General features: G+C 52.4%; 7 protein-coding genes across 7 annotated transcripts; 3 read left to right on the top strand and 4 right to left on the bottom strand.

The window, feature by feature from the left end:
- Positions 1-467: 467 nt before the first annotated feature.
- A1O1_08475 (uncharacterized protein) lies at positions 468-1,569 on the top strand (the record flags this gene model as incomplete). Its single annotated transcript, XM_007729335.1, has 3 exons — positions 468-488; positions 562-1,411; positions 1,469-1,569. 3 exons carry the CDS (start codon positions 468-470, stop codon positions 1,567-1,569), a joined length of 972 nt encoding a protein of 323 aa, XP_007727525.1.
- A 272-nt stretch (positions 1,570-1,841) lies between these two features.
- A1O1_08474 (uncharacterized protein) lies at positions 1,842-3,176 on the bottom strand (the record flags this gene model as incomplete). The annotated part of the gene is made up of 2 exons (XM_007729334.1): positions 1,842-3,038; positions 3,129-3,176. 2 exons carry the CDS (start codon positions 3,174-3,176, stop codon positions 1,842-1,844), a joined length of 1,245 nt encoding a protein of 414 aa, XP_007727524.1.
- Positions 3,177-4,805: 1,629 nt separating this feature from the next.
- A1O1_08473 (uncharacterized protein) lies at positions 4,806-6,273 on the bottom strand (the record flags this gene model as incomplete). The annotated part of the gene is made up of 3 exons (XM_007729333.1): positions 4,806-4,909; positions 5,166-5,605; positions 5,837-6,273. The coding sequence occupies 3 exons, from the start codon at positions 6,271-6,273 to the stop codon at positions 4,806-4,808; spliced, it is 981 nt and encodes a 326-aa protein (XP_007727523.1).
- Positions 6,274-7,725: 1,452 nt separating this feature from the next.
- On the top strand, positions 7,726-9,250 carry A1O1_08472 (uncharacterized protein; the record flags this gene model as incomplete). The annotated part of the gene is made up of 5 exons (XM_007729332.1): positions 7,726-8,101; positions 8,211-8,397; positions 8,488-8,600; positions 8,677-8,837; positions 8,903-9,250. The coding sequence occupies 5 exons, from the start codon at positions 7,726-7,728 to the stop codon at positions 9,248-9,250; spliced, it is 1,185 nt and encodes a 394-aa protein (XP_007727522.1).
- Positions 9,251-10,336: 1,086 nt separating this feature from the next.
- A1O1_08471 (uncharacterized protein) lies at positions 10,337-11,647 on the bottom strand (the record flags this gene model as incomplete). The annotated part of the gene is made up of 1 exon (XM_007729331.1): positions 10,337-11,647. One exon carries the CDS (start codon positions 11,645-11,647, stop codon positions 10,337-10,339), a length of 1,311 nt encoding a protein of 436 aa, XP_007727521.1.
- An 8,361-nt stretch (positions 11,648-20,008) lies between these two features.
- On the bottom strand, positions 20,009-21,468 carry A1O1_08470 (uncharacterized protein; the record flags this gene model as incomplete). The annotated part of the gene is made up of 2 exons (XM_007729330.1): positions 20,009-21,172; positions 21,226-21,468. The coding sequence occupies 2 exons, from the start codon at positions 21,466-21,468 to the stop codon at positions 20,009-20,011; spliced, it is 1,407 nt and encodes a 468-aa protein (XP_007727520.1).
- A 486-nt stretch (positions 21,469-21,954) lies between these two features.
- A1O1_08469 (3-hydroxybutyrate dehydrogenase) lies at positions 21,955-23,022 on the top strand (the record flags this gene model as incomplete). Its single annotated transcript, XM_007729329.1, has 2 exons — positions 21,955-22,005; positions 22,069-23,022. The coding sequence occupies 2 exons, from the start codon at positions 21,955-21,957 to the stop codon at positions 23,020-23,022; spliced, it is 1,005 nt and encodes a 334-aa protein (XP_007727519.1).
- Positions 23,023-23,326: the final 304 nt, after the last annotated feature.

Genomic DNA, 23,326 nt, shown 5'->3' with positions numbered 1-23,326 from the left:
TTTCATTGGTCGATACCACGACCGAGACGGCTGCGGCACGTGATCTCCAGCAAATCCCACATTACCGGCTGAATTGGCGGTGGATTTTGTATAGAGAGAGACAGAGAGAGAGCGCTGCAGTGGGACGTGTCATCTCATCCAGCCCCAAATTCGATGATGACTACGGTTGTGAGTCAGTCACGCCAACAATAGTATCATTTTCCCGTCCGCAGCTGCAACTGCAGATGTATCCATTATCCGTGACGTCGCTGCCTCCAAGAGCCGTAAGATCAATGAGGTGAGGGATAAAAGTGGCCTGACTCGCCCTCGACTCCCTGTTCTGGCTTTTTGGTCTGTTTCCTCCCAATTCGGCCATTCCTACCTGATCCGGCTACGGAGGCCTCTCCGCACGCAATGGCCTGACCGAGAATGAAAGGATGACTTGACATCGAGTGGCCGGAGAGCGAGCAGTACAGCACTGCAGGGCCATGTCTCTCACCATACAGAGAGTAAGTCCCGGTAACCTGCTTGTCGTTATCATCAGGTGAGACAATCTGATCTGACACGGTAACAAAACAACAGCTGTTCATCTACCCAGTCAAATCGTTGCCGCCCGTGCAGGTCTCCTCCGTCGAACTCACCAACGAAGGTCTCCGTTTCGACCGGTCCTTTGTCCTGGTCACTCCGCCCAAAGGCGACTCTCGCCTGGCCACGTTCCTGACCATCAAGAAGAATTTCAAGCTCACCCAGTTCAAGCCCGTCATCGACGACTCGTGGACCAAGTTGACCATCAGCCACATTCACTCCGAGCCTCCGTCGTCCATCACCGTTCCGTTGACGCCCTCGCCGCTGTCGTTGTTACACAACAAGACCTTCGAGGTGAGCATCTTCGGCACCACTGCCATTGGCATTGATCTGGGCGACGAACCTGCCGCATTCTTCTCCAGACATCTCGAACAAGACGTCCGGTTGCTATGCATCGGCGGTACAGGACGTCGAGAGATTCCCGGGGCAGCCTACGTGCCTAGTCAGCACAACGCACTTTCCCTAGCCCTTAGAGAGGGCCTACAACCTCAACGGATTCGATTCGCCGACGCCGCACCACTGTTGATCACCTCAACCGCATCGGAGGAAGATGCACGGTCACGACTCCCAAAAAACTACCAAAACGAAGACATCATCCTGCGGCTACGGCCCAACATTCACATCGACGTGAAAGATCAGCTCCCTCCTTACGACGAAGACAATTGGTCTTCACTGCTCGTTCGCTCGCAGTCGGATGAAGCACAAGAAGTCACAATAAAATGTATCTTTAGGTGTGTGCGGTGTCTCAGTCTGAATGCCGATCCCGAAACGGGCGGGATGATCCATAGAGACCGACAACTTTATGGTCTACTAGCGAGCGACCGAAGGGTCAATGACAAGTTCCCTCGTAAGTTGATCGCTTCTCCCAGTACTTTGCGAATATCAGGTGTTGACAATACTTTAGATAAACCCGTCTTTGGACAATACGCTTTCGCCGGCCCCTCGGGCGCTATCCTGCGTACTGGCGATCAGGTTTATGTGACTGAACGAGTCAAGAGGGAATGAAGAGCCAACTCGGTTTCGATCATAACGCGATTATTATCGTCGGTCGCAGCACAATATGCAGCAGCTCAAACCGTCAGGCGTATACGGCCAGACACCCTCTCCAGTTCCAATCAGTGGACCTGTGATCTATTCATGACATGAGAGTCGTGTCAACTGTGCCCGAGAACAGTAGCTCCTGGTGCCTTTCGAACCACCAAACACCTACCATTCCGGCATTCCCAGCGCCGTTGAGCAACAATATATCGGGCCCGACACGGCTTTCCAACCATATATCAACCCATAGGCGACTCAGGTCTCCAGCTACCTTGACCACACCTCCAACTCTCCTCCTTCTCTCTGTCGAATCTCCAACAGCCACTCGTCCCACGTAATCGCTCCGCCTCGGCGAAATCAAGCTCGTCGAACAGCTTCTCCACTGCCTCATTTCCATCGACTCCAGGCTCATCATACCGACTGAAGAACATGGCTTCCCACTTCTTTCCATCGATATGCTCTTGCTTCCTCATATGGCGCTGAGCCGTTTCGAGTCTGGACTTCTGATGCACCACGGCAGCGAAGTCGTCGTTTTTGATCGCATCGAATGTCGGACCCCAAGCACGTCTCGACTCCCACGGACTCTGCTTTTCAAGCGGACGAATCGATGGCGGCACAGGCTGGTTTTTCCGATCTGCAAGATCGAACACTTCTACCTTCTGCCCTAAAGCATTGAATATCGTAAAGCGAGAACTCCAGCTACCAGAGACTGTAAAGAGAGACTTCCTTGCCTGGTCTGCTGTACGGTATATCGAAGCTTCGAACATATTTCGCTCACCACCCCAGAAGCGTTTGCCGGTAAAGCGCATTCCAGCGGTGAATCCACTTGAGCTTACAATCTTGTACGTGTCATCCAGCTCAGGCCAAGGGACGCCCGACAACACACCTCGCGCACAGACGTCAGGCAGCGGCAACAGATACGTTTCGTCGTATTTGTCGACTGTCAGCACTATATGGCCTGCTTGGCGGATCAGAATCGACGTGCCAGACAGCGAGGTGTGTTGGGTCGAATAAGCCTCGGCATGGACACCATTTTCGTCGGCGGACAAATAGCACGCGGTCGTCGGGGGATGATGAGAGACCTGTTCGCTGACGACTCTGACGGTCGACGTGGACGTGGAGGGTTTCTCCGTCGTCGTCACGTCGTTCTGGTTCTGCGTGTATTCGCAGAGAAACAGCTCTCCGAGGAATGGGTTGAGCGGTTTCTTCAGGCCTTCTTGGACGGTCCGGCCGACGTAGTACTGCCGTTGCAGCGACGCGAGGTAGAGTTTCAGTACGAGCAGGATTCGTCCTTCGGCCGAGGGCTCGTGTGCTGCAGCCGTGAACAGTGATGGTCGCTCGGCCATGTAGCTGGGGAATTCGGTGAGAGACTGTGGTGCGAGGATGAAGGGTGGAGCGGTGATGTGAGAGATATCGCCCCGGACAGTGGCGAGGAACTATGAAGAAAGAAAAAACATGTCAGCAAGAGCGTGCACAAGAGACGGCACCCACGCATCGGGGTATGGCATGGCACTAGCCCTACTCACTGCAAGGAAGTCTTTGAGGGCAGAGATGTTGCCCAGTCTGGCCACCATGGTTGTCACTCTCGATGACAGATGACACGATGTGAGAAAGAGCAAAGCTGAAAAAACAACGATGGAGACTCAACGGCCAGGCTATCCCACCCGACAGGAGATGGTGAGAGGATGTGTGTAGAGGAGATATGTCGCAGTCTGGTCAAGAGAAGGGACGCTGATATTTATATTCATTCCAGACACGAACTCAATCGATCCGTCAAAAGCGGAACCTTAAGAATGATAAGCTCTACAACAAGCATTCGGATATGCTTCGCTCACATCAGGAACGGCATAGGGTTTGGCAAAAGACTGAATCTTCTTTTGCAGGTCCTCAGTAGTAGTAGTAGAGCATCCGGCAATCACACATATGTCCGAGTCTATCTTGATTCTTACCCTTCTTCCAATCGCCTACGTCGGCTCTGTGGCTTGTCATCCTTCTCCGACGACTCCCACACCTCGACAGTTTCACAGCCCCCTTGTCGATCGTCATCTGGGAATCTGGAGTGTTTCATCATTGGCCTGACCCTCATGTAGCTCGATAAAATAAAGAGTCGCCCGGTCGCGCTGCGAACAGGGTGGAGGAAGAACAGTAAGCATTAAGCAATGAGCCGCGGGCACTCGCCAGTAAGCAAGCAGGCAATGCAGAGGCACCTGGCTTCCAAGGTACGACGAATGCGTAGCGGAGTGTGGCCGTAGAATTACAAGAACGAGAACCACAACCTACAAGCATGTGCGAAATAGTGGACACTGGAAACATTGTGAAGAAGGCACTTGGAGTGCGTTTCAGAAATCTCATCAGCTCAACATAACGAAGTGTTTACTAGTAGTTCTGCGTTGTACAAATGCCAAATGCCAGGCTGAGAGAGACTATGCTGGTGTTTTGAAACTGCTGTGAAACCTAGAGATAGGGGTCGGGGTCGTGAGGCTGTAAAGGGGGCTCAGGGACTCAGGGGCTCAGGCTTCGTTCGATATCCTTCTCCCACGCCATCCCATCGCTTGGGTGCTTACTACTACTAAGTAGATACGTATATGCCTTACCAAGCCCCGAGAGTCCCTGAGGAATTTGGGATCCGCTTGTATAGCCATTTATCGTCTCATCTGTACTCTATCCTCGTCTTCGCTGCCGGGTTCTCTACGTGATACCTGATGCAGCGCAGTCCAGAAAGGCGAACAACTTCCATCAGGCGCACTCAACGAACCACGATTCACGACCACGGTAGGAAGAGCGGTAAGTAAGTACGTATCGCTATCGCCATCTCCTTGTGCTCCCGATCAAGGCTCTCACCTGGCATGGAGTCCCAACTCCCCAGTATCAGCGACAGTTGACCGCGACAAGCCACGACATCCGATCAGTATACAGTAGGCCGGACTCTTAATGGACTTGAACTGCTAAGTGCATTGATTGCGAGGCTGGTAGCTGTATTCAGGTCCCGCCAATCCTGCCGTGGCGATCTTCGTATGAAGGTATCTATTATCGGCGTGGGTTTCGTTCAAAGCCTCGACTTGACGGCCGATTCGTTCTTCAACAGGTCCACAGCGTGTGCGGCCATGCCCCTTTTTTTGTCAGTCATCTTTGGTCACACCATAAAACAAAAGCAAATCCCAAAAAGAAGGGCGAGGGGAGGAAGGGCTGTCGATTTATTCGTCTCACCATGAAGATTGATATCCAGCTCCAGAAGCACCGTAGTTGTGGATCAGGAGTTTTCCACCTCGCTTTTCGAGTTCGACGCGCGCACCGCCCTTTCTGCTCGCTAGACACCCATGAGACACGTTAGTCGTTTGTTTTGCACGAATCGAACAGAAGTGCACTGAATAGGAACAATCTGTTCCTCCCACTTTGTATGGAAGAGCCAGTGTGAAAGTTGAGGAGAGGAGAGGAGAGGACAGGATAGCCATGAAACGCTCGACAAACAAGCATTAACATCAAGGGGAGAGGGCAAGCGTTCAAGGAGAAACCCGGAGCAGGGATCAATCAGGAAGCAAAAAGCAACAATCAAAACCACATACGTCTTAATCCAACATTGTGGCTGATAACCTGCAAGTCTTCAGGTCTGCCCAACTCCGGAGCCAACGCGCAGCACCGCTTCTTGATGCGCTCGGCCAGCTGCATGTCCGGCTCGCCGGTCCAGTCGTTGTCCCTGCGCACGCCGCCGATGATGACGCCACCACCGAGCGGCCGGGGGAAGACATGCGCGAACTCGTTCTCCCAAGCGGCGATGTGTTGGACGTACATTCGTTTCAAGGGCTCCTTGGGCTGTGCGATCAAGATGGTCTGGCCTTTGGTCGGGTAGACCGCCTCGTCGGCGACACCGCCGAGATGCCGCGCCCCGAGACCGGTGCAGTTGAATACGGCGTTGGTGTTGGGGAAGTCCAGGAAGAGTGCGTCGATGTGGTTGTAGTTGCGGCGGAGGAATGTGACTTTTGATTGGAGGAGTTGCGTCTGCAGCCTGCAGATAGAATGGGGGAAAAGGTTATTAGTATGGGATTGCATCGATTGAGATCAGTCTGGGACAGAAGGCATCTCTTCTCTTCTTGCTCTCTGCTTGGTGATACTTGGTGATACTAGTTGTAGTCCGGCCACCAGATCGTGATGCGAGTGCCACTTCGGAAACGAAAGACAATAAAGGCAATCCTTCTCCTGGAGAGGACTCAGGAGGACCAGGGAGACGCAGACTCACCAACTGAGATAGACAACCGTGTTGATCATGAACGACGACCAATCCAGCCCCATGATCGCGCCAGGCGGCAACTCCTTCTTCGGAACCTCCGTAACACCTCCGACCAGCTGCTCATACCAGAGTCTCTTCTCACGCGTCTCCTCGGTGTCGTAGGCAATGCGCAGCGGCAGCACTTGTACACCGCTCTCGGGCGATTCGGCCGCGATGTTGAGGAACCGGGTATAACTGACCCGATCGTACTCGGCGAACTGGTTGAGCTCGTTTTCAAAGGATGCCCAATTGGCTCCGGCCCATGGAGACGTGTATTCAGTCCCCGCCGTCGTGCCGGGCAAGTGTTTCGCAACCACTCTGATGGTGGCTGACGGGAAGGCCCGGCGTAGTTCGAGGGCCGTAGTCAGTCCGGCAACACCAGCACCGAGGACGATGAAGTCTGCCATCACTGCTGGGTATGGATAGATATGTGTTGTTTCTGGACAAGAAATTCCTTTGCTTAGGATGTCTCTTGGTCCAAATCCTGGTCAACAAGCTTAGCAGTTCTGGCGAGACAAGGCGTGAGGGAGGAAGATCTTGGGGCTGCGTTGATAAGAGAAATTGCTTGAGAGTCACCAAGTCATCAAACCTTTACGGAAATTCATCTTTAGTATCTTTGTATCGTCTCCCAGGGTCTTCTTAGCAACGTGAAGTTAAAGGCGCGCCTTTTCGCAGCGTTGTGACGAGGAGTTTCCCGACGCGAAATCGAGAATCTGGTTGGACGATGATGTTGTAGATGGAGATGGAGATGGAGATGATCTGGTCGCTAGGGCCGAGTGGGATCGGTGGCATATCGATGGTGGTTTGACCGTCCAGACAGTCCACTCCAACAGCAACGAGAAAGGGTATTCTGAGATCCATGGCGGCACTCGTGTTCAACCAAGATAGCCTTGTGATAGAAGACGTTGCTTCCATCATAGCGTCTCCAGAACTTTGATACTGCAACATCTGAGCCACCTTTTCAAGCCAGCAGTATATGGAGGGAGTTTGATATATATCGGATGATATCTTTTGCTGTCAGACGACCCCTTTTCCATTTGGGCATTTTACTAATGGGCTTTTCTTGCTTCCCTGGCATCTTTCATGTTTTGTTTGTTTCTTGTTCCTACCAATAATGCACCCCGATACTGTTGGTGCTTTTCTCTTTGATGGTACTGGAAGGTGTAAACTCAGGATACGGCGTAACAGAGTGTGTCTATCCTTGTAAGTGGTGATTTGCAAGTGGTGGTGATGGTAAATGTGGTCGTTGGAACAGGGCTGGAGCCTGATCACAATATCACGAATAGGAGTCTCAGCCTCGCCGCCATCAGTTCGACATCCTGCAGCTGTTTCCAACTGTGCAGTCCTCAGCAGGACTAATAGCTACTAGACCAAAGTGCCCAACCTGCTCTTTCTGCTGGTCAAGGTTGTCTCCTCGGAGAACATGAGGAAAGGGCATCTCACCGGAAGATATACCAAATATGGATCCACACAGACAGCCTGGGGGAGGTTCTTTCAATTGATCCCGCGCAAAAGCACATTTCATGACCATTATGCTGGCTTTACTGTATGGCGTTTACCTTCTTGGTCGCGCAACAGAAGTATCCGGATCCGTGAGAACGCAAGGCTGACAGACACCACCACGCACTATCAATTACTCCTTTACTGAGAGATCTGATGAATGAGAATGCGTTGCAGAACGCTCCTGCGTTCTTGTGCCCCGGAGTAAGTACATATTTGCTGCCAGTTCTTCTGCTTTGATTTTCTTTTCTTTCTCTTTTGTTCATGCTGTCAAAGAAGCCCTTTTCCTCTTCCACACCCTTTCCGAACTCTCAAGTTGAGCCTTGAGACTTCTGAAGTCAAAGATTCAAGCCTTCATCATGCCCTGTCAGGATTTAATGGACGTCCGCGTCCTCGTCGATGGCAAACCTCTCCAGGAATACCTTGATCCCGACGGTCCAGCCGACACCTCGCACCAACAGACCCGATACATCGAAGTCAAAGCCGGCCAGAAATTCTCGTTGGAGGTGACCCTTCTTCCAGGCTTCGAGTTTTACAATGGACGAGGCGTCTTCGCTAATCTTAGAGTCGATAACGGCGAATGGAAAGGCAGGTACGTCAAGAGCAGTCTCGCCCGAGGTTCTCGAGAGAAGCTGCTCCATCCTCGTTGCATTGGCTTCACACAGCAATTATGCAAAGACGAAGATACCGGACTCTGGCACATGTACGATCGTGTCTTTGGAGCTTTTGGAACCAGTAAGTAGCAAGTTTTCCCTCAACGAGCCGTGGGAACCACATGCTGCTCCATGCCCTAGCCCTCGCTCTCCGAAAACATTCTTAATACTGACCGTACTGTGTCCTGCAGATGATGAAACCACCGTGCCTGCTCATTTGGAAAACTGTGATGTCGATTCTCTTGGAACAATCCGCGTCACCGTCTTCCGGCTCCGGTGGGAGTCCGATCTGTCACCGAAAGACTGGAAGATTCCTGAAACGGTCGACGAGCTGCCAGAGAAGATGTTGAAGGGGAAACAGTTGAAGAACATGGTCAAGTAAGTGCTGGAGAGACAAATCTCGATATCCCCGTCCGTCGTGTCAAGCCTCGCAGTCGGACAAACAAGCTAACCAATATCAATCAAAAGGTTCGAACGAGGCGCCCAATGCGACCCGCCAGCACCGATTGTTCACCTAGCCGTACCAGTCCGCGGTGTGCATGGTCAAGAACACGAATTCATTTTCAAATACCGCAACAGAAGTGAGTTGCTATCCCTCTCATACTGGGTCTTCCCGGAATGATTGTAAGCTGTGCAGAAATGCTGACACAGGCCCAGAGATTCTTCAGAACATCGGATGCATTCCTCGAACTCCTTCCCCTGGCCCAGATGCAGAGTCGTCTCTCATGCCAGGCCAAACTTCCAATCCCGATGCTGTTGTTACCAGAGTCTCGAGGAAGGAAAGAAGAGAGCGTAATTTGCGCATGATCAAGCAGGAGGTAAGACCCAACACTCAGCCTTTTGATATTGGTGACCTCGTTGACACAGTATACTCTGTATATAGGAATCACAGCATGAGCTCCAGAAGGAAACACTACCACCACCCCTGAGCGCGGATCCGATGAGTGGACTTATCCTCCCGAACATGAAGAGTGAGGTCGACGCAGAGCAAGATGGCAACGAAGACAATGTCAAGAAGGGCCAAGACAACGCCAGTACTGATGGACTGGACCCGTCAAAGAGAGAAGATGAAGATGGGACGGTCTCACAGGACAGTTTCGTCTTGATCCCGGCGAAGCGACCGCGTGAAGAAGACGAGGACGGTGATGATGATGATGATGATGATGAGCTGGTTGAGGTCGCGCCGCCTCCACGCAAGCGCCTGGTCATCGTGGACTTAACAGACGAGTAGGCGATAGACCCTAGCCTCTAGGGTGGCATAAATGCATATTGCATATTGTATAGGGTGAAATTGAAATTGTAAGGCTAACTGGAAACTGCACTGTTTCGAGTACATACGCAAACAAAGTTCCGGATTGACTGGGCAAGAACTGTAGAGATTAGAGAATAGAGAGGGGGCAGGAACCATTAGCAGAATGAGCAGATGTCGATGAGACCGGCGTCCAACAGTTGAACCATCTCAAAAGGCTCTACGAACTGTGAATGAGGCATACACTACGTCCAAGGTCCTAGTAGAGACTATGCAACTAGTCGACCTGTTGTCCATATCACCGTCATGACTGTCACTTGTGTCCAAGGTCCTAGTAGAGACTGTGCAACTGGTAGATCTGTTGTCCATATCACCGACACGACTGTTGTTGTGTTGTTAGGCTACAACCACCGTCAACGGCCATACCAATAGTGATAATAACAGAGGTGATCGCGTTATCAACGGCCGTAACCAGCTTTATTAAGCGTATGGAGTTTTCCAGCTACAATATAGACAGCGTCTCGAAGGTGGTATAGACAGTAGATGCAAAACCCATTCACAGAGGATATATGGTTCGTTCTAAATCTGGCCACTGGATCCCAAATTCAGGATATCAAACTCCATTCAACCTTCAGAATCACATCTACTCTTTTCCAAAATCCCTGACTTTCCTTTGGTGTCGACACAGCTTGATCGTCGCGTCTTCTTCACACAACCAGAGCCAGATTTTGAGCATGCAATCTTCACAGTATGGTCACAATCCCCAGAGCTCCATGCTTGTTCAACCCGACTTTTCCAACCTTTTCCTAGAGGCCTTGATCCTACCTTAAACCCACCAACCAGCCAGCTCTTTGTCGTCTCCAAGCGCAACCTATCCCACCAAGAGAATCCGGCTCTAGAGAAATATCGTTTCGATTCGTGATCGCGGTGGCGACGTCGTACCCAATCATTAAATCGTAACAGATGAAATTGAAAGCAGGAAAAAGAAAAAAGTATTTTTGACCAATGACCAGCATGATCAATGGCCCTTGATAAGAATAGTACATTGCGTTGATGGTCCACGTCCCTTCACTTTGGTGATGTGGTGGTCGGGAACAAAGAATAGGAGACTCGAGTATTGCCACGGGGACGAGAGGTCGTTGTACCTGCACGCTTACGGCCACCAGGAGTCCGCGAGGTTTCAGCTCCGGCCATGGATGAGTTTCTGTCGGGGATAGAAACTTGCGGTGCGGATGCTCCGCGATCATGTTTTGGATTCGGAAAAGTTGTAAAGGTTGTTGGAGAATCAGGACGAGCGTCGAAGGCTTCGGTTGGAGAATCAAGAGGTCTCTGAAATTCCTTGCGGATGGTCTCTTGACTTCCGTATCTCAGACGACCTTCCACCGGAAGAACGGATCCCTCAAGTTCAAGCTTGAGGTTGTCCACTGATCCTCCGAAATTGGCCAGGCGGGCCAAATCCGACAAACTGGTACTAGAATTCGACGACCGATGTGTCCCAATGATAGAAGAGGCAATGGAAAGAATGATGCTCTCTTGAGAGCTCGACTTGCTCATGGAAGAATTTGGGCTTCGTATGAAATTGGGACGGAACAAATCCGCCGAGTCGAGACGACTATCGCGTTGTCCAATGCATCCTGAATCGGGGCGTGCGGGAGCAACGTTGGGCATCGAGTGAACAGACTCGATACCAAGCCCCAGCAAAGATGATGAAGTTTCGCCATCCAGATAACGCGACGGGTTGAGCTGAGGTTCGGCTTGGTTCAGTGGTACTGGTTTACGCGCCACGTGCATCATCAATGGAGTCGAACCCGAAGAAGAAGTTTCGTTAGCAGCGCGTTGTTCAACCCTCAGAAGGTTCTCATGATGACGGCTGGGTAGCTTTGACCGTTCCACCATCGTTTCAGAACTGTGTCTATCCTCAACATCTTCAAGCTCGACAGCTTGGTCCCAGGAATCGTCTATAGCATCTTCCCAGTCCTCGAGCGGCGCAGTTTTGACTCTGACAGAGACACAGGGGCTCGGCCTGGGGCTCTGCTTTTCAGCTGCGGTAGGTGTTTCCGGGCCTGTGATGATTGGGGCCATACTGTAATATGCGATGTCAAAATCGATCTCGCCAGAGGATTGACTGCGTCTTCTACGCTGGCTGAGAGAGAGCGCGTCCGCCAAGTCAAGTCGAAGGAGAGGAGGGGGACCAAGATCTCTCATGCGCTCAGTGTCTTCTTCTTCTTCCACAATCTCCATCACCTTCCTGGGAGTTGAAGGCAGCGGGGCGGTCCGCAAGGGAAGGGCAATGTCATCTGTGGTAGAGACAGCATGTACCATATCTGGGAGTTGTGGGAGTGGCTTGGCTGAGTTCTTGTTTTGGATGACAGGGCTCATAGCTGATATCCTACTTGAACTCGGAGACGTCGAAGGAGCCTCACTGACTGCCATGGATGACCTTGTCGGACGGGAAAAGTTTTCCATCGACCGTGACAAACGGATTTCTGAGCTGTATGGCGAAACCGGTCCATTTTTAGGCGGAGGCTGAGGTCGAGGTGGTGTTGTCGGAAGGTAAGGAATCGAATTGGTTGTGGGCGATGTCGGCTCGTCTGATCTGACACCAATCCTCGATTCAATCCTCTGCGCAGGCAAATCTGTAACCGGGATGCCGCGAATATTGTCATCAGGTTGCTGGACTGTTTGAACGGCGATGAACTCAGAAGTCAATTCGGTCTTCGTGACACTGTCAAGACTTTGAAAATGAGATGGATCGCCGTGTGTCAGGTGTTGAAACGCAAAGGGCGTTGATATGCTACTCTTCAGCTCGTTCACTATGACAACATCAGCAGGAGAAGGTGCTACAAAAGGAGAGATACCCACGATGCGACTTAAGGGTCAGCTGCCGTTGGAGTCCCCTGACTGGAGAACCTTGCCCCAGTCTTCCGTCGACTCCAACATTGTTTCTATCCTCTGTCGGCGCCGACAAGAGACTTAGTTTGCTCCCCTGACGTCTCAACATCTGAGACCCCTTCGATAGCAGTCTTTTGCCTGGTTTGTCATGGCGTCCAGCCAGTGGTAGACTTGAGTCCACGTTACTGTGCTGAGATGATGGTCTGGAAGTAAGGCTGTTCGAAGCATCGGACACCGGCCTACTGGCAAGGGATATGGCCGAGCTAGTGGTGTTGGTCCGTGAGCGTCCGTGGCGTGTTGGTAAGCCGTCACTGGTCCCTGAGTTTCCTGAGCCAGAGCTGCGCTCCCTGGTCAAATCCTTCAAGTCTGGCCTTGCGATTTCGCTCTTATCTTTCGAGAACAGATCATGGGGGATGGCATGCAGCTTGTCGCTACTCTGCTTAGGATGTCCTTGACCCCACGCAAACCGCCCCATTTAGACAGCCTCGTGGTCTCCCAATGACAGCTGTCATATATCACAGGCCGCACAGACTGTAGATCTGCTATTCAATTTTTGTGAGATGATGACTGATTCCAACTCCAAGCTTGGTATATTTCCAAATGGTGCAAATCTTCGAGCCGCTGGGGAGGCAGTGCGTTGACAGCAATGCTGGGGAGAGATGGTTCTGTGAGTTATATAACAATCAGCCATGTGTCCGGCATCACGTGAAAGCGGGATAAAAGCGTCTGCAGTGGCTCAGTCTTACCGATAGAGGGCATTCGGAAGCAGTCAAGTTTCAAGCCGTAGTTAGAAATATAAATGCCCTTCAACGACCTTCGAGGCGTGGAGAGCCCTCGACACCAAACGTCTGAAGAGTGACTTTTAGGCGACAAGAATTCCTGGCCTCATACAGGTATAGTCATTCCAAGATATTCGAGCTCTTCAACGGGTTCAAATAGTGGAGAGGATCAGATGATGCGAGTAGTGGGACAATTAGTAAGAAGGGAGCGCTTCCCGTGGAATTGGGACAGGCAGACAGAGTGTGTTGAATAGGCAGTGGCACGAAAGGACGATTGCACAAAGGGACATGCACAATGCGAGAGACTGGAGGAGAAAAGTTGAGTAGTTGAGTATATTGCTCGATGGACAAGCGAGACGAAAGACATATTTGGATAAAAGCTGCTCTCGTAACGGCCATATAAGTCCGAATGGTGGAGCAGCACAACAGACCACGGATTCATACCTGGGACTTTGTGCTCCGTATCAGGAGTCGTCCTTCGTCCAGCATCAGGGTACACGTCTTTCGGGGCCAGACGACTCGAGGACCCGGCACGGGGGATGAAAAGTGGCCCAACCTGCCGGCAAGGCTTCGACGCGGATGACAGGGTCGAAGGCACAAACCTAGACCAGAAGTGCCGTAGCATGATAACATTATGCTTTCCGACAGACGCGTCTGAGACGGAAGGCTCAACGACCATCTCCATAATTCGCGAAGCAACTGCAACAGGGGACTTTTCCACCCTCGGGGAGGTATCGGTAGAGGTTGGAGTGTGAAGGAGCAGGCGAGGAGATTTGATGGGGTCTGCTTGTCATCAGGAACAGGAACGGGTGGATTGTTCTGCAGCGGGTCGAAGCCAGCATTTCTTTAGCTGGGCCCAAGTGGACCTCCTGCATTGCGTGGGTAGTAGCCACAATTCGGGACCTCATGCTTGGAACCAGGGGGTGCGAGGACGACCAGGGGCCATGGCCGTGGTCATCAACCGCTAACATAGCGACTTGTCTCCTCCAGTCCCAAGATGGGCTAGTGCCGTATGTTCGCTTGCTCTGACCAGGCCCGGAGAACAACAGAGCCATGCTAGCGGTGACAATCACTACCTCCGGCCGCGGGAGACTTGCTTTCGAAAACTCGCGTTGGCATATTTCCAACAGTGAGGATTGTCCAAGAGGATTGTTGCTAGCTTGACCCAGACACGCAGCTTCCAGACCTCGTGGATGAGACGTGGATGACAGGTAACTGTACGATTTGGAGGATTGATTGACCGCGGCTATGGCAATATGATGTAGTTGGCTGTGACCACACAAGCTCTTTTACCCGAAGTCGGTCTCATCAATTCATTCATACCAGAGATGTGGAAGAGATGCTGGAGCACCCTGGTCACGTATGCCAACGAGGAGTAACAGGCCGGGTTAGGCGGGCACCTCCACAGGGAGGTGCGGTAGTCTCCCTGACCCTCCGCTTCTGGCATCTTCACCCGGGATCGACATGGTGAATTGAAAGACAAATTCGAGTTGTGTTACTTCTATAATGTGGGAGCCCAAGACCGTTTCTCAGCGGCCGCAGGCTTCCCAGGTTGTGTTGGACGGTTGCGAGGATAGCGAATATGGGACATCGCTTGCAGTGATCCAAGAGACCTGCGTAAGAGGACTGCGTTCAGAGGAAGCGAGGGTGAGCATCTAGAGGGAAGCGTGACGCAGTAGTGACTCGACGGCACCGGGGCAAGAGTCGGTCGAATGATACACTGTATGTTAGCTGATGGATAAGGTACCTTAATGCTAGGGCAAAAGAGGGTCAGCCAGGAGGTTTCGTGCTTGAGAGCCGCGGGGCCAGGCGAGAGGCCAAGGTGATGAGAGTTCTACCGGCGTGATGCGGCGGCAGTGGAGGATGAAGACGAAAGGGAGAAGAGATACTAGTACAGGAGCGCAGGCGGAAGGCGCAGGCACCAAAGATCTCCAGGCTCCAGGATAAAAGCAGCCACACGCGGTCCTGCCGTCAATCTGCCAGGATTCAACCGCGTCAGGCAAAAGCGGCGTGGATTTGGCTGATTCAGGTCGCTTTTGGTGTTGTGTTAGTTCCATACGCGTTCTTGTCGAGCTTCTCCTGCGTCTCACGCTAACAATGATCGTTCCCACCAGCTTCTTTTCTGCTGGTAACAAACCAGTCCACTCTGGAGACGGCCTAACGCGCTGTTCACTGCCGAGTTCTTCGGTCGCTGTTCTTCGATCATACAGAGTAGTCCCTCCGACGATCGTTCTCCTTCGTCGAAACCATTTCAACCGTCACCCAAAGCGTCGGTGCCAGACATGAGACTAGCTTCCATCCTACTGCTTGCCAGGCAGTCGATGAGAAAGGCGTTCGGAGGCATCCTTCGACCCAAAAGTGGATGCTTTCGAATCTGCCGGTGGAGATGCCAGTCCCGCGTATCCGCCCCCGATTCCTTGGTGGACGCCAAAGTCGGTAGTCACCGCTCACAGGTCAAGCCAGAGCACTGGAAGCAAGCGATGAGAGTGTCATGCGACGTCCACTCGGAACTCCCCTCTTCAGTTGTTCAAGATGAAGTACTGGACGTGGGGAATGGCCAATAAATGACAAAAACAATACCTACCTACCTCCATATCGTTGTGCACATACGATGCTGCTACCCAGCTGTGGAGGGCCAAAAGATACACTCTAATAGGTGATGAACTTTGAAGCCTTTGTTACGCGTCGGTCAGCCCTTCGCTCAACTTTGGTAGATCCAGCAGGGGTGATTGCGATGCTACGACCCACAAGACTTAGGCCTACACCACTATTCTTCACTGATCCAAGGAGGGTAGTCGAGGACGATCATACATACCTTGTCCAACCGAGGACATTAGGCCACAAAGCCTAAGAGCATATCCAAGTCACAACGGGCACCCCTTACTAGGTACCGTGGTAGCTTTTGCCTGAGGATTGTGACCTTCGCCAACCTCAGGTCGTCAGAGCAGGTCTCAATCCCTGTGGAACCCAACAAATGATAGATCGAGCGTGATGGCACTGAATTGCTGATGACAGGGCGCATGGTCATATCAGGGAACGATTCAACCATTCTGAATTCACCAACTTCAAGGATGCCGTGTCTGCGTCGTTCAACCTCAGGCCCCTGACATTCGTCGCTTGAGCCATTCGAAAATGTAGGCGCAAAGCAATTCCATGTAAGTCTATGCACAGCAACGCGTGCCACATTGCCTGGACTTCTCTAGCATGTGAAGCAGTTGCTCTCCTGGTTGCTCAGCATGAGATTGCCTGGCGTTGCTTGGTTTGTGGGGGACTTGTGACGATTCAAGTTGGGCATGCATACTACGTTCGCGGCTGACGATAGCTGCAAAACTCATCGTCGGAGAGGCGACCGGCCCTTAAGTCCGACGTCTTCCTATGCAACTACCAAGGGTACAAAATGCGCAGCAGCGCGTTATAGGAGCTGGGGCTTGTTGCATACGTCTGGGCTTGCAGGCAAAAGCAACAGATTGGCGCAAGTTGAGTACTATCACACCTTTGCTCCGGTGATGCGATCTCGCGAGGCAAATCGCGAGGGCATGCAACTGAGCCCGCCGTCGCCAACGGCGTCTTGTGGCTGTTTCTACCCAACCGGAGAATAACAACGTGCAGATGTACCCTTGTCCGGTAATGCAGGTGAACAGCTCTCCCCTTCCCGCCCTGTGGCTCGCTTATCTTTACTCGAAGGGACAATCAAGGCAGCTATCCGGTACGGTGTCAGGTACAGAGCCGCAATACACGACAGGGACCTTCCGAAGACGCTCAGGGTTGTTTGTCATGCCAGGCTCAAGATTCATAAAAACGATCGCGGCCAGCGAAGACCTCTCTCCGATGTGCCATGTGGAAGTATAAGTGCCAAAATTCCCAAGCTTGGTGGCTGACCTTAGCGCGGGGAATGGCACAGGACGTACTCTACACAGATGCAGGCATTGGTGCCGACGATGCAATCCTACGTAAAACACCCTTGGAGTTCCTCCGGGGTGACCAATAACACAAACAACAATGATTCGACGGCGCAAATTTGGAGCTTGAGGATATCGTTGTCGACATGTGAGAACAATGATGATATGTCGTCGCATCGTGGCTTGTATCTCTGGTAAGTTGCCATTCATTGTTGCGGCTGCGGGTGATGAAAACAACAATACTGTTGAGAGAGACATGCAAATGGCTCCCGCTTATCAATCTAGCCGAGTCTGTGATAGGATTATTGATCGATATGGACATTGTCTAATGGTCCGCAATACACCCGTCAGCGAGCGAGCCCTTTACTGACACGACATCGTTATGGCAATGTCCCGCCACTTGTTGCGATATAATATTATCCGGACGCTCCTGTCTTGCCTCAGACCCTGTTCCAGGGGAGAGGCAAACCATAAAAAACATTTTCGAAGGTGGCTGACTTTCGGGCTGGGACGAGCAGAAGTATCCGTGCAATTGCAGTACGCACATCGAAGTCGCGGAAGACTCGATGGACCTGAGATTCGATTGGTCACAGGCCTTTTAGTCAACGACTGCGAGAAGTGCATGGTGCGTTGATGGTTCACTGTCTCGAAGACATGGAATACGCGTCGAAGATGCACATCGGGCTCTGTGTCCAGACCGATCCTGCTTACTTTCGAGCTGGAACAGCAACAGCAAGCCTCTCCACATGTCTCAACCTTTCCTCCATAGCCCTCGTCCCTGCATACAGGCACTCCAGGCAAACGTAATCTACAAGCCGTCGTCGACCCCATGGAGTGACCTTTCTTCTGTTTACCGGCATTACAAGGAAACATGCCATGCTGAGAGGAGAGTTCAGGACGGGGCGAGCCCAGAGACCCTGGAAAATAGACGGTCAATGGGATCGACGGCTTGTTCAATGGTCCATCTTTCGCTAAGTAACTCCAGCCAAGTATCCGGTAGACACGTACCTGCATCGTGGATGGGACTTCGGCAGAGAGAAGGAAAAGGTATGCAGCTACAAGGGAGCAGAGATCCATCCCAGATCAGCCTCTGAGTTACTAACTTGAGACAGCATGCCTCGACATATATCTATTATCTCATACCTGGGAAGCCGGCATGTTGCAGCATATTGCCATTGCGGTTCGAAGCTCCACGCTCATGCAGACGCGTCAAATATGAACGCGCCAGAGGATCTCACAGCCCGCTCGTACTGCTTCCTGGCGTTATTGAAGTTTGAAACCCTTGAGACCGCGATCGAGCGGGCTTCTCGTATGCATCTTCTCCATATACGTCTCCCCACGAAGTTACTTGTACCTTGCGCATGGGTCTATCGCCAGTATCCTGTTACCTACCTCCGTATATACCAGTGACAACAGGATATACTTTTCTACCTCGTCCGCCACATCAACGGGAAAGCTGTCACTTATGTCAGTCGTGTTATTGGTGTCACTCGCGTGCTCGTGGCATCCATGTTTTCCTGCATGACTCCATACACCTACATCTGGCAGGTCGAAGGATTGATATGGTTGGTTGTTATTTCTCCTCTTCCCGTGTCTTTGACTCCTGTCTCAATCTAGCCCTCGATCGACAGTCAGGAGATGTCAAGAATTGCAGACATGTTACCGAGAAGGCAGTGACATTGACAGCGGCATCTCGACGCCGAGATTCAGTGGCCTTCAGCCCCTCCTTTTAGGTACCTCCACATTAAAGGTCTGTCGGCAGTATCTCCCTGAGGTAAGTTCTTCTCTCATGTCCACCATCAGCCACGCCCTACTGTATTACTTTATTATAGTATACGTCATATGCTATCATCCATCCGCCTCTCGCCTATACGCGTACGTCGCGTTAGGGAGTTGTTCTGGACTGTTACGAGCAGCCGATCGATACATATGAGACCCCTGTCAGCCCTACCAATTTTGCTAATCATGGAAAATTCTTTTCCCCTGAGCCGACCCAGAGTCACATACACACAGCATAGTCAGTAAAAGGACCTGGATATATTTTCCTTGCTCGCCAGACAGGAATCAGCACCAGCCAGTCGTTCCATCCCACGTCTCACGTGAATCCTGCAGTCTAATACTCTGTAACAGGACTCGTTTCCGCCATGGATGGCCTGCTTGTGTCGACGAAGGCAGGCCCTGGACTCCTAGAGAGCCAAGCCCCGGTCTCTTTTCATTCACGTCGGTTCACGTCAAACTGGTATGGAACCCCCTTGAAGCAAAGTCCAGAGCGCTCCTGAACCATGTGAAAAATGCAATTCTATGGAGGTTGTCCGGTACTTGACGCTCGGGGAAGTGATTGTGACACATGAGAATCTGCAGGGACGCGGCCATCCGGCTGCTGTTCCTGCTTCCCGTTTCCTGTCAGCCGCATCGTCGGACAAGCCCTTGAAATCCGACGAATTGATCTACAGGGGAACATTGTTCACAGCTGTCAAAGTCTTTGCCTCGCATCTTCGTCACCGCCAGTTGAAATACGAACGTCAATTTTTCTCCGGGCGTGGATAACTCTACCGTACGATACAGGAGAGAATTATTACATGAAACCCATCGACGGCACCAATTCTGACAACGAGGCTTGTGACTATTGGGGCTATCCAGTCCTTGAAACATGTTACAGCGGCTTGCAATGCAATGATACAGCCCTTGCCAGCTGAAAAACCTGTCTGACGACTGCTGCATCCCCTCTCCTGCCAACAGACGAATTCCTCGGCGAGCGGGATTGGCAACAACAAGCCACAGAATTGGCGAGGACGGTTCGTGAGGCATTGCTTTTCCATCACTGATGCACGAGTGTTCCCATGGCCTCACTTGCTTGCCTTGCTAGGGGTGCAGAGACACCCGCTCTGCGAGAAATGGTGCAGTATGTACACTGGCACTTCGTTGCTACCCAAGGTTTCTATGTTTCACAGACCGACAAATAGTCCCATATTTGACATATTCAGCAATCACGGCCCTTGCAACGGCTGCCGACTTGAACGGGTATCAACTCATTATGCCCCGTCTGCCTTTCCGCTGCGTTCTCCAGTGCGTACCAGCACATGTCCATTGTGCCGGTGGAGAGAACGAGCGAAGATGACCTGTCTCGAAAACTACAAAACGCGATATGCCGTTTTGGCCCTGTTGGACCTTCAGGCAAAGAGGACCTTGTTTCCTTGGTCGATGACTTTCCGCTCCCCCTCGCTCATGCCCTCCTTGACTTCCCATTTCCAGTTGCCCAAACCCATGGCTCTCTTGCCCTCATCGTTAACTTGGTCCCAATTGACAGCCCCAACAAACCCCATCTCCCCATCACCACCGGCGCCTGGGAAATCCGGCGAGGGACTGTACCTCAAGGCGTTCATGCGCTGTCTTTTCAAGAATTCAATGTTTGATTGGGTAATGGCACAGGCTGGGATGTACAAGACGCTGCTGTCACCTTTGCCTCTGTGTTCCTTGTCGACGGCGTGGATGGTGTCGCAATGCCAGGCGACATAATCACCCGGCTCAACATGCGGCACGCTCACCATCGTGGTGTCCAGGTCGAGGTCAGGATGCGTCTCTGGATTGTATTCCTGGCATGCTCCCGGGACCGAGTTTGGGAACGTGGCGTCCAAGTTCAACCTGCCTGACGAGACGTCGAAGAACGGCCTCAAAATCAGGTAGGCAGTTGCGTGTCGGAGTAGAGGACACACCTTCAAGGTTCCCTCGCCAGGTCCGGTCGAAGACATGGACAGCCAGCCCTGGAACAGTCGGAACATGCTGCACGCTCCGGCCCCGTTGTACAAGTCCATGCGGGCGGTAATCCGATGGCGCGCATCAAACGGATCATAGTCTTCCCATCGGCCTTCCAGAATGGCACGGTACACCCGTGAGTATTCGGGATCTTCCCATCTCTCGACGCTGCCTCCATCCGTATGCGGACCGAGAGCGAACTTGGCGTCGCCTGGATGGCGGATACGGAAGCGATCAGCATACGTCAGCGGGTAAGTGGTCGATATCTCGGACGTTGGGTCGGACGAGTGCCAGATGGACGCCAGGAACGACTGGGTCTTGAGCATGTTAGGGTGGGCTCGCGCCTGGACCTGAGACGGTGTCCAATATAACTCATACACAGCGGGGTCGTCGGCAGGGAACGCTCTGACTTTGGGCTTATTGGCGGCGATGTACTCTTTCGCCTGTTGTTTCAAGTCTAGAGCTTCCTGCCGGGGAAGGACATTCCGAATCACGGCTGTGCCGCGATGTCGCAGGGCATCGAGCTTCGATTGGGGGACTGTCCCTGACACGACGTCTTGATATTCGATGCTGGGTACGATCTATGCGACAGTCAGCATGAGTACCAGCACCATTTGACGTGGAGGGAACTCACATCACTGCCCTTGGACTTGATCTCGGCAATCTCATTCTTCAGGCTTGCCAGAAGCCTGTGCCAGGATGCAGTCACCGCTTCTTCGTTCCCTTTGATCAAAGACTTCTTCAATTCACTGTACCGTGGTGGGAGAGGCTCGGCCTTCTTGCCCGACAGAGAGGGGAAGACGGAACTGATGTCACCAGCCTCTTTGGTGAGAGTCGAGGCTGCTCGACGGCCGACGGACAACAAATGACTCTTCATACCGAACCCGGCTATTCAAAGGTACTCACAGAAAGGCCTGTATATGTTCTGGCAAGAGTACAGCCGACTTTCGACTCTCGACTCTCGTTCCCAGCGCTTCATTTATGCTCGAACGTCCCGAAGTCGAGGTCGGGTACGGTGCCTCAAAGGGACTAGTCTGGGATCCCGGATTATCTTTGATCCGCAGTCGGGAAGATGCCGAGACGGTCCGGTCATGTGATATGACACCGCATAGTACTAAAAGTACCTCATGCTATACCTGAAAGTGACGCCAGGATGTCACGAACAAGTTCGGGCCACCTCCCGCCGAAGCTGCCTGCCATGAGGGGATCACCGCCGATCTCGTTCTCATGGGACAGACGGGTTAGGCCTGAAGACCAGGACAGTCGAACGAAGGCCGCGGCCCAAGCGAATATAAATGTCGCCTTTCCTAGGCAGCCGGTTTGAGAGTCTCATCTACCGAGTTACAGTTCGAAGGATCCTCAGATGGCACAGCAAGTTCAAGGCAAGACGGCCAAGTCACGGGCGCGGGATCAGGTAGGCGTCCTCCTTTTCCCTTCCCAAGCAATACAGACGGGACAATACCACTAACGAGGCGAGCACCCACCAGGCATCAACCTCGAATTTGCCCGCCTTCTTCTACAACATGGGGCCAACGTCCTCTTTTCAGATCTCGCCCTGCGGCCTGAAGCCGAGGACCTGGTCTACCAGTACCAGTCGACGGCCAACAAGGGTCTGTTCCAGAAGACAGACGTGACGTCGTGGCCCGATCTGAACGCTATGTTCAAGACCGCGCAGGAGGCCTTTGGATCCATCGACATCGTCTGTCCCGGCGCCGGGGTCTTCGAACCGCACTGGAGTAATTTCTGGTATCCCCCCGGCTCGGCGAAGTCCGGGGACGATCCCCTGGGAGGACGATACAAATTGCTGGACATCAACCTGACGCATCCGATCCGAATCACGCAAATGGCCATCTCGCATTTCCTGGCCGCCTCGCCGCCGCCCGCGAGCACGTCGAACCCGAAATCCATTGTCCACATAGCCAGCATTGCAGGCCAGACCGCATCGCTGCCTGTGCCCCTCCACCATGTCTCCAAGCACGGCGTGCAGGCTCTTGTCCGGTCTTTGGCGAGCTTGGAGCAGTCTCACGGCATTCGCGTCACGGCGGTCAAGCCGGGCGTGGTCAAGACGCCTCTGTGGACGGAGAACCCGGAGAAACTCCGCATGGTAAAGGTCAAGCGGGATGACGGTGGGGGAGACGGAGACGCTTGGGTCACGCCCGAAGAGGTGGCTCAAGTCATGCTGGCTTGTGTCAAGGACGACGAGATTGATAGCGTCTCCGCAGGCGGAGGCAGTAGTGGGCTGAAGGAACAGATGGTTCCCATCAAGGGTGGCACGTGTCTCGAAGTGCTGGCTGGCTCCGTGAGGGATGTACCTATGTACAATAACATCGGGCCTTATGCCACAGGCAGGCCGGGCGCCAGTGCCAGTGATTCACAGAAGCTTGTTGATGAGGTTATGGATGTGTTGAAGCCTGGTTGGGGACAGGTGTGAATGGGTGGGAAGAGTATCGAACAAATGTACACGGTGTATTGTATGTTTGGTGCACAGTCGTTTCAAGCAGCGAGTCCTTGACAAGAAGGATGGCAAAGTTCAGGAGACATACTTTGAAATGTCGTGAGCAGTTGAAGACTACCTGGGGTATCGTGGTATCATAACTTGCATAACCACTACCTCAACTACCATCTGCCATCACACCTAAGTCTACATTTAGTAGTCTGTATCGATAACGATAGCGATAAGCATCACTAACCAGTGATTACTAAGGTATTACGTAGTACTCTGACTGTACCACTGG

This window comes from Capronia coronata (genome assembly GCF_000585585.1).
Source record: "Capronia coronata CBS 617.96 chromosome Unknown acBCG-supercont1.8, whole genome shotgun sequence".
NCBI classification, from domain to species: domain Eukaryota; kingdom Fungi; phylum Ascomycota; class Eurotiomycetes; order Chaetothyriales; family Herpotrichiellaceae; genus Capronia; species Capronia coronata.
This window is presented reverse-complemented; position numbering and strand designations above follow the sequence as displayed.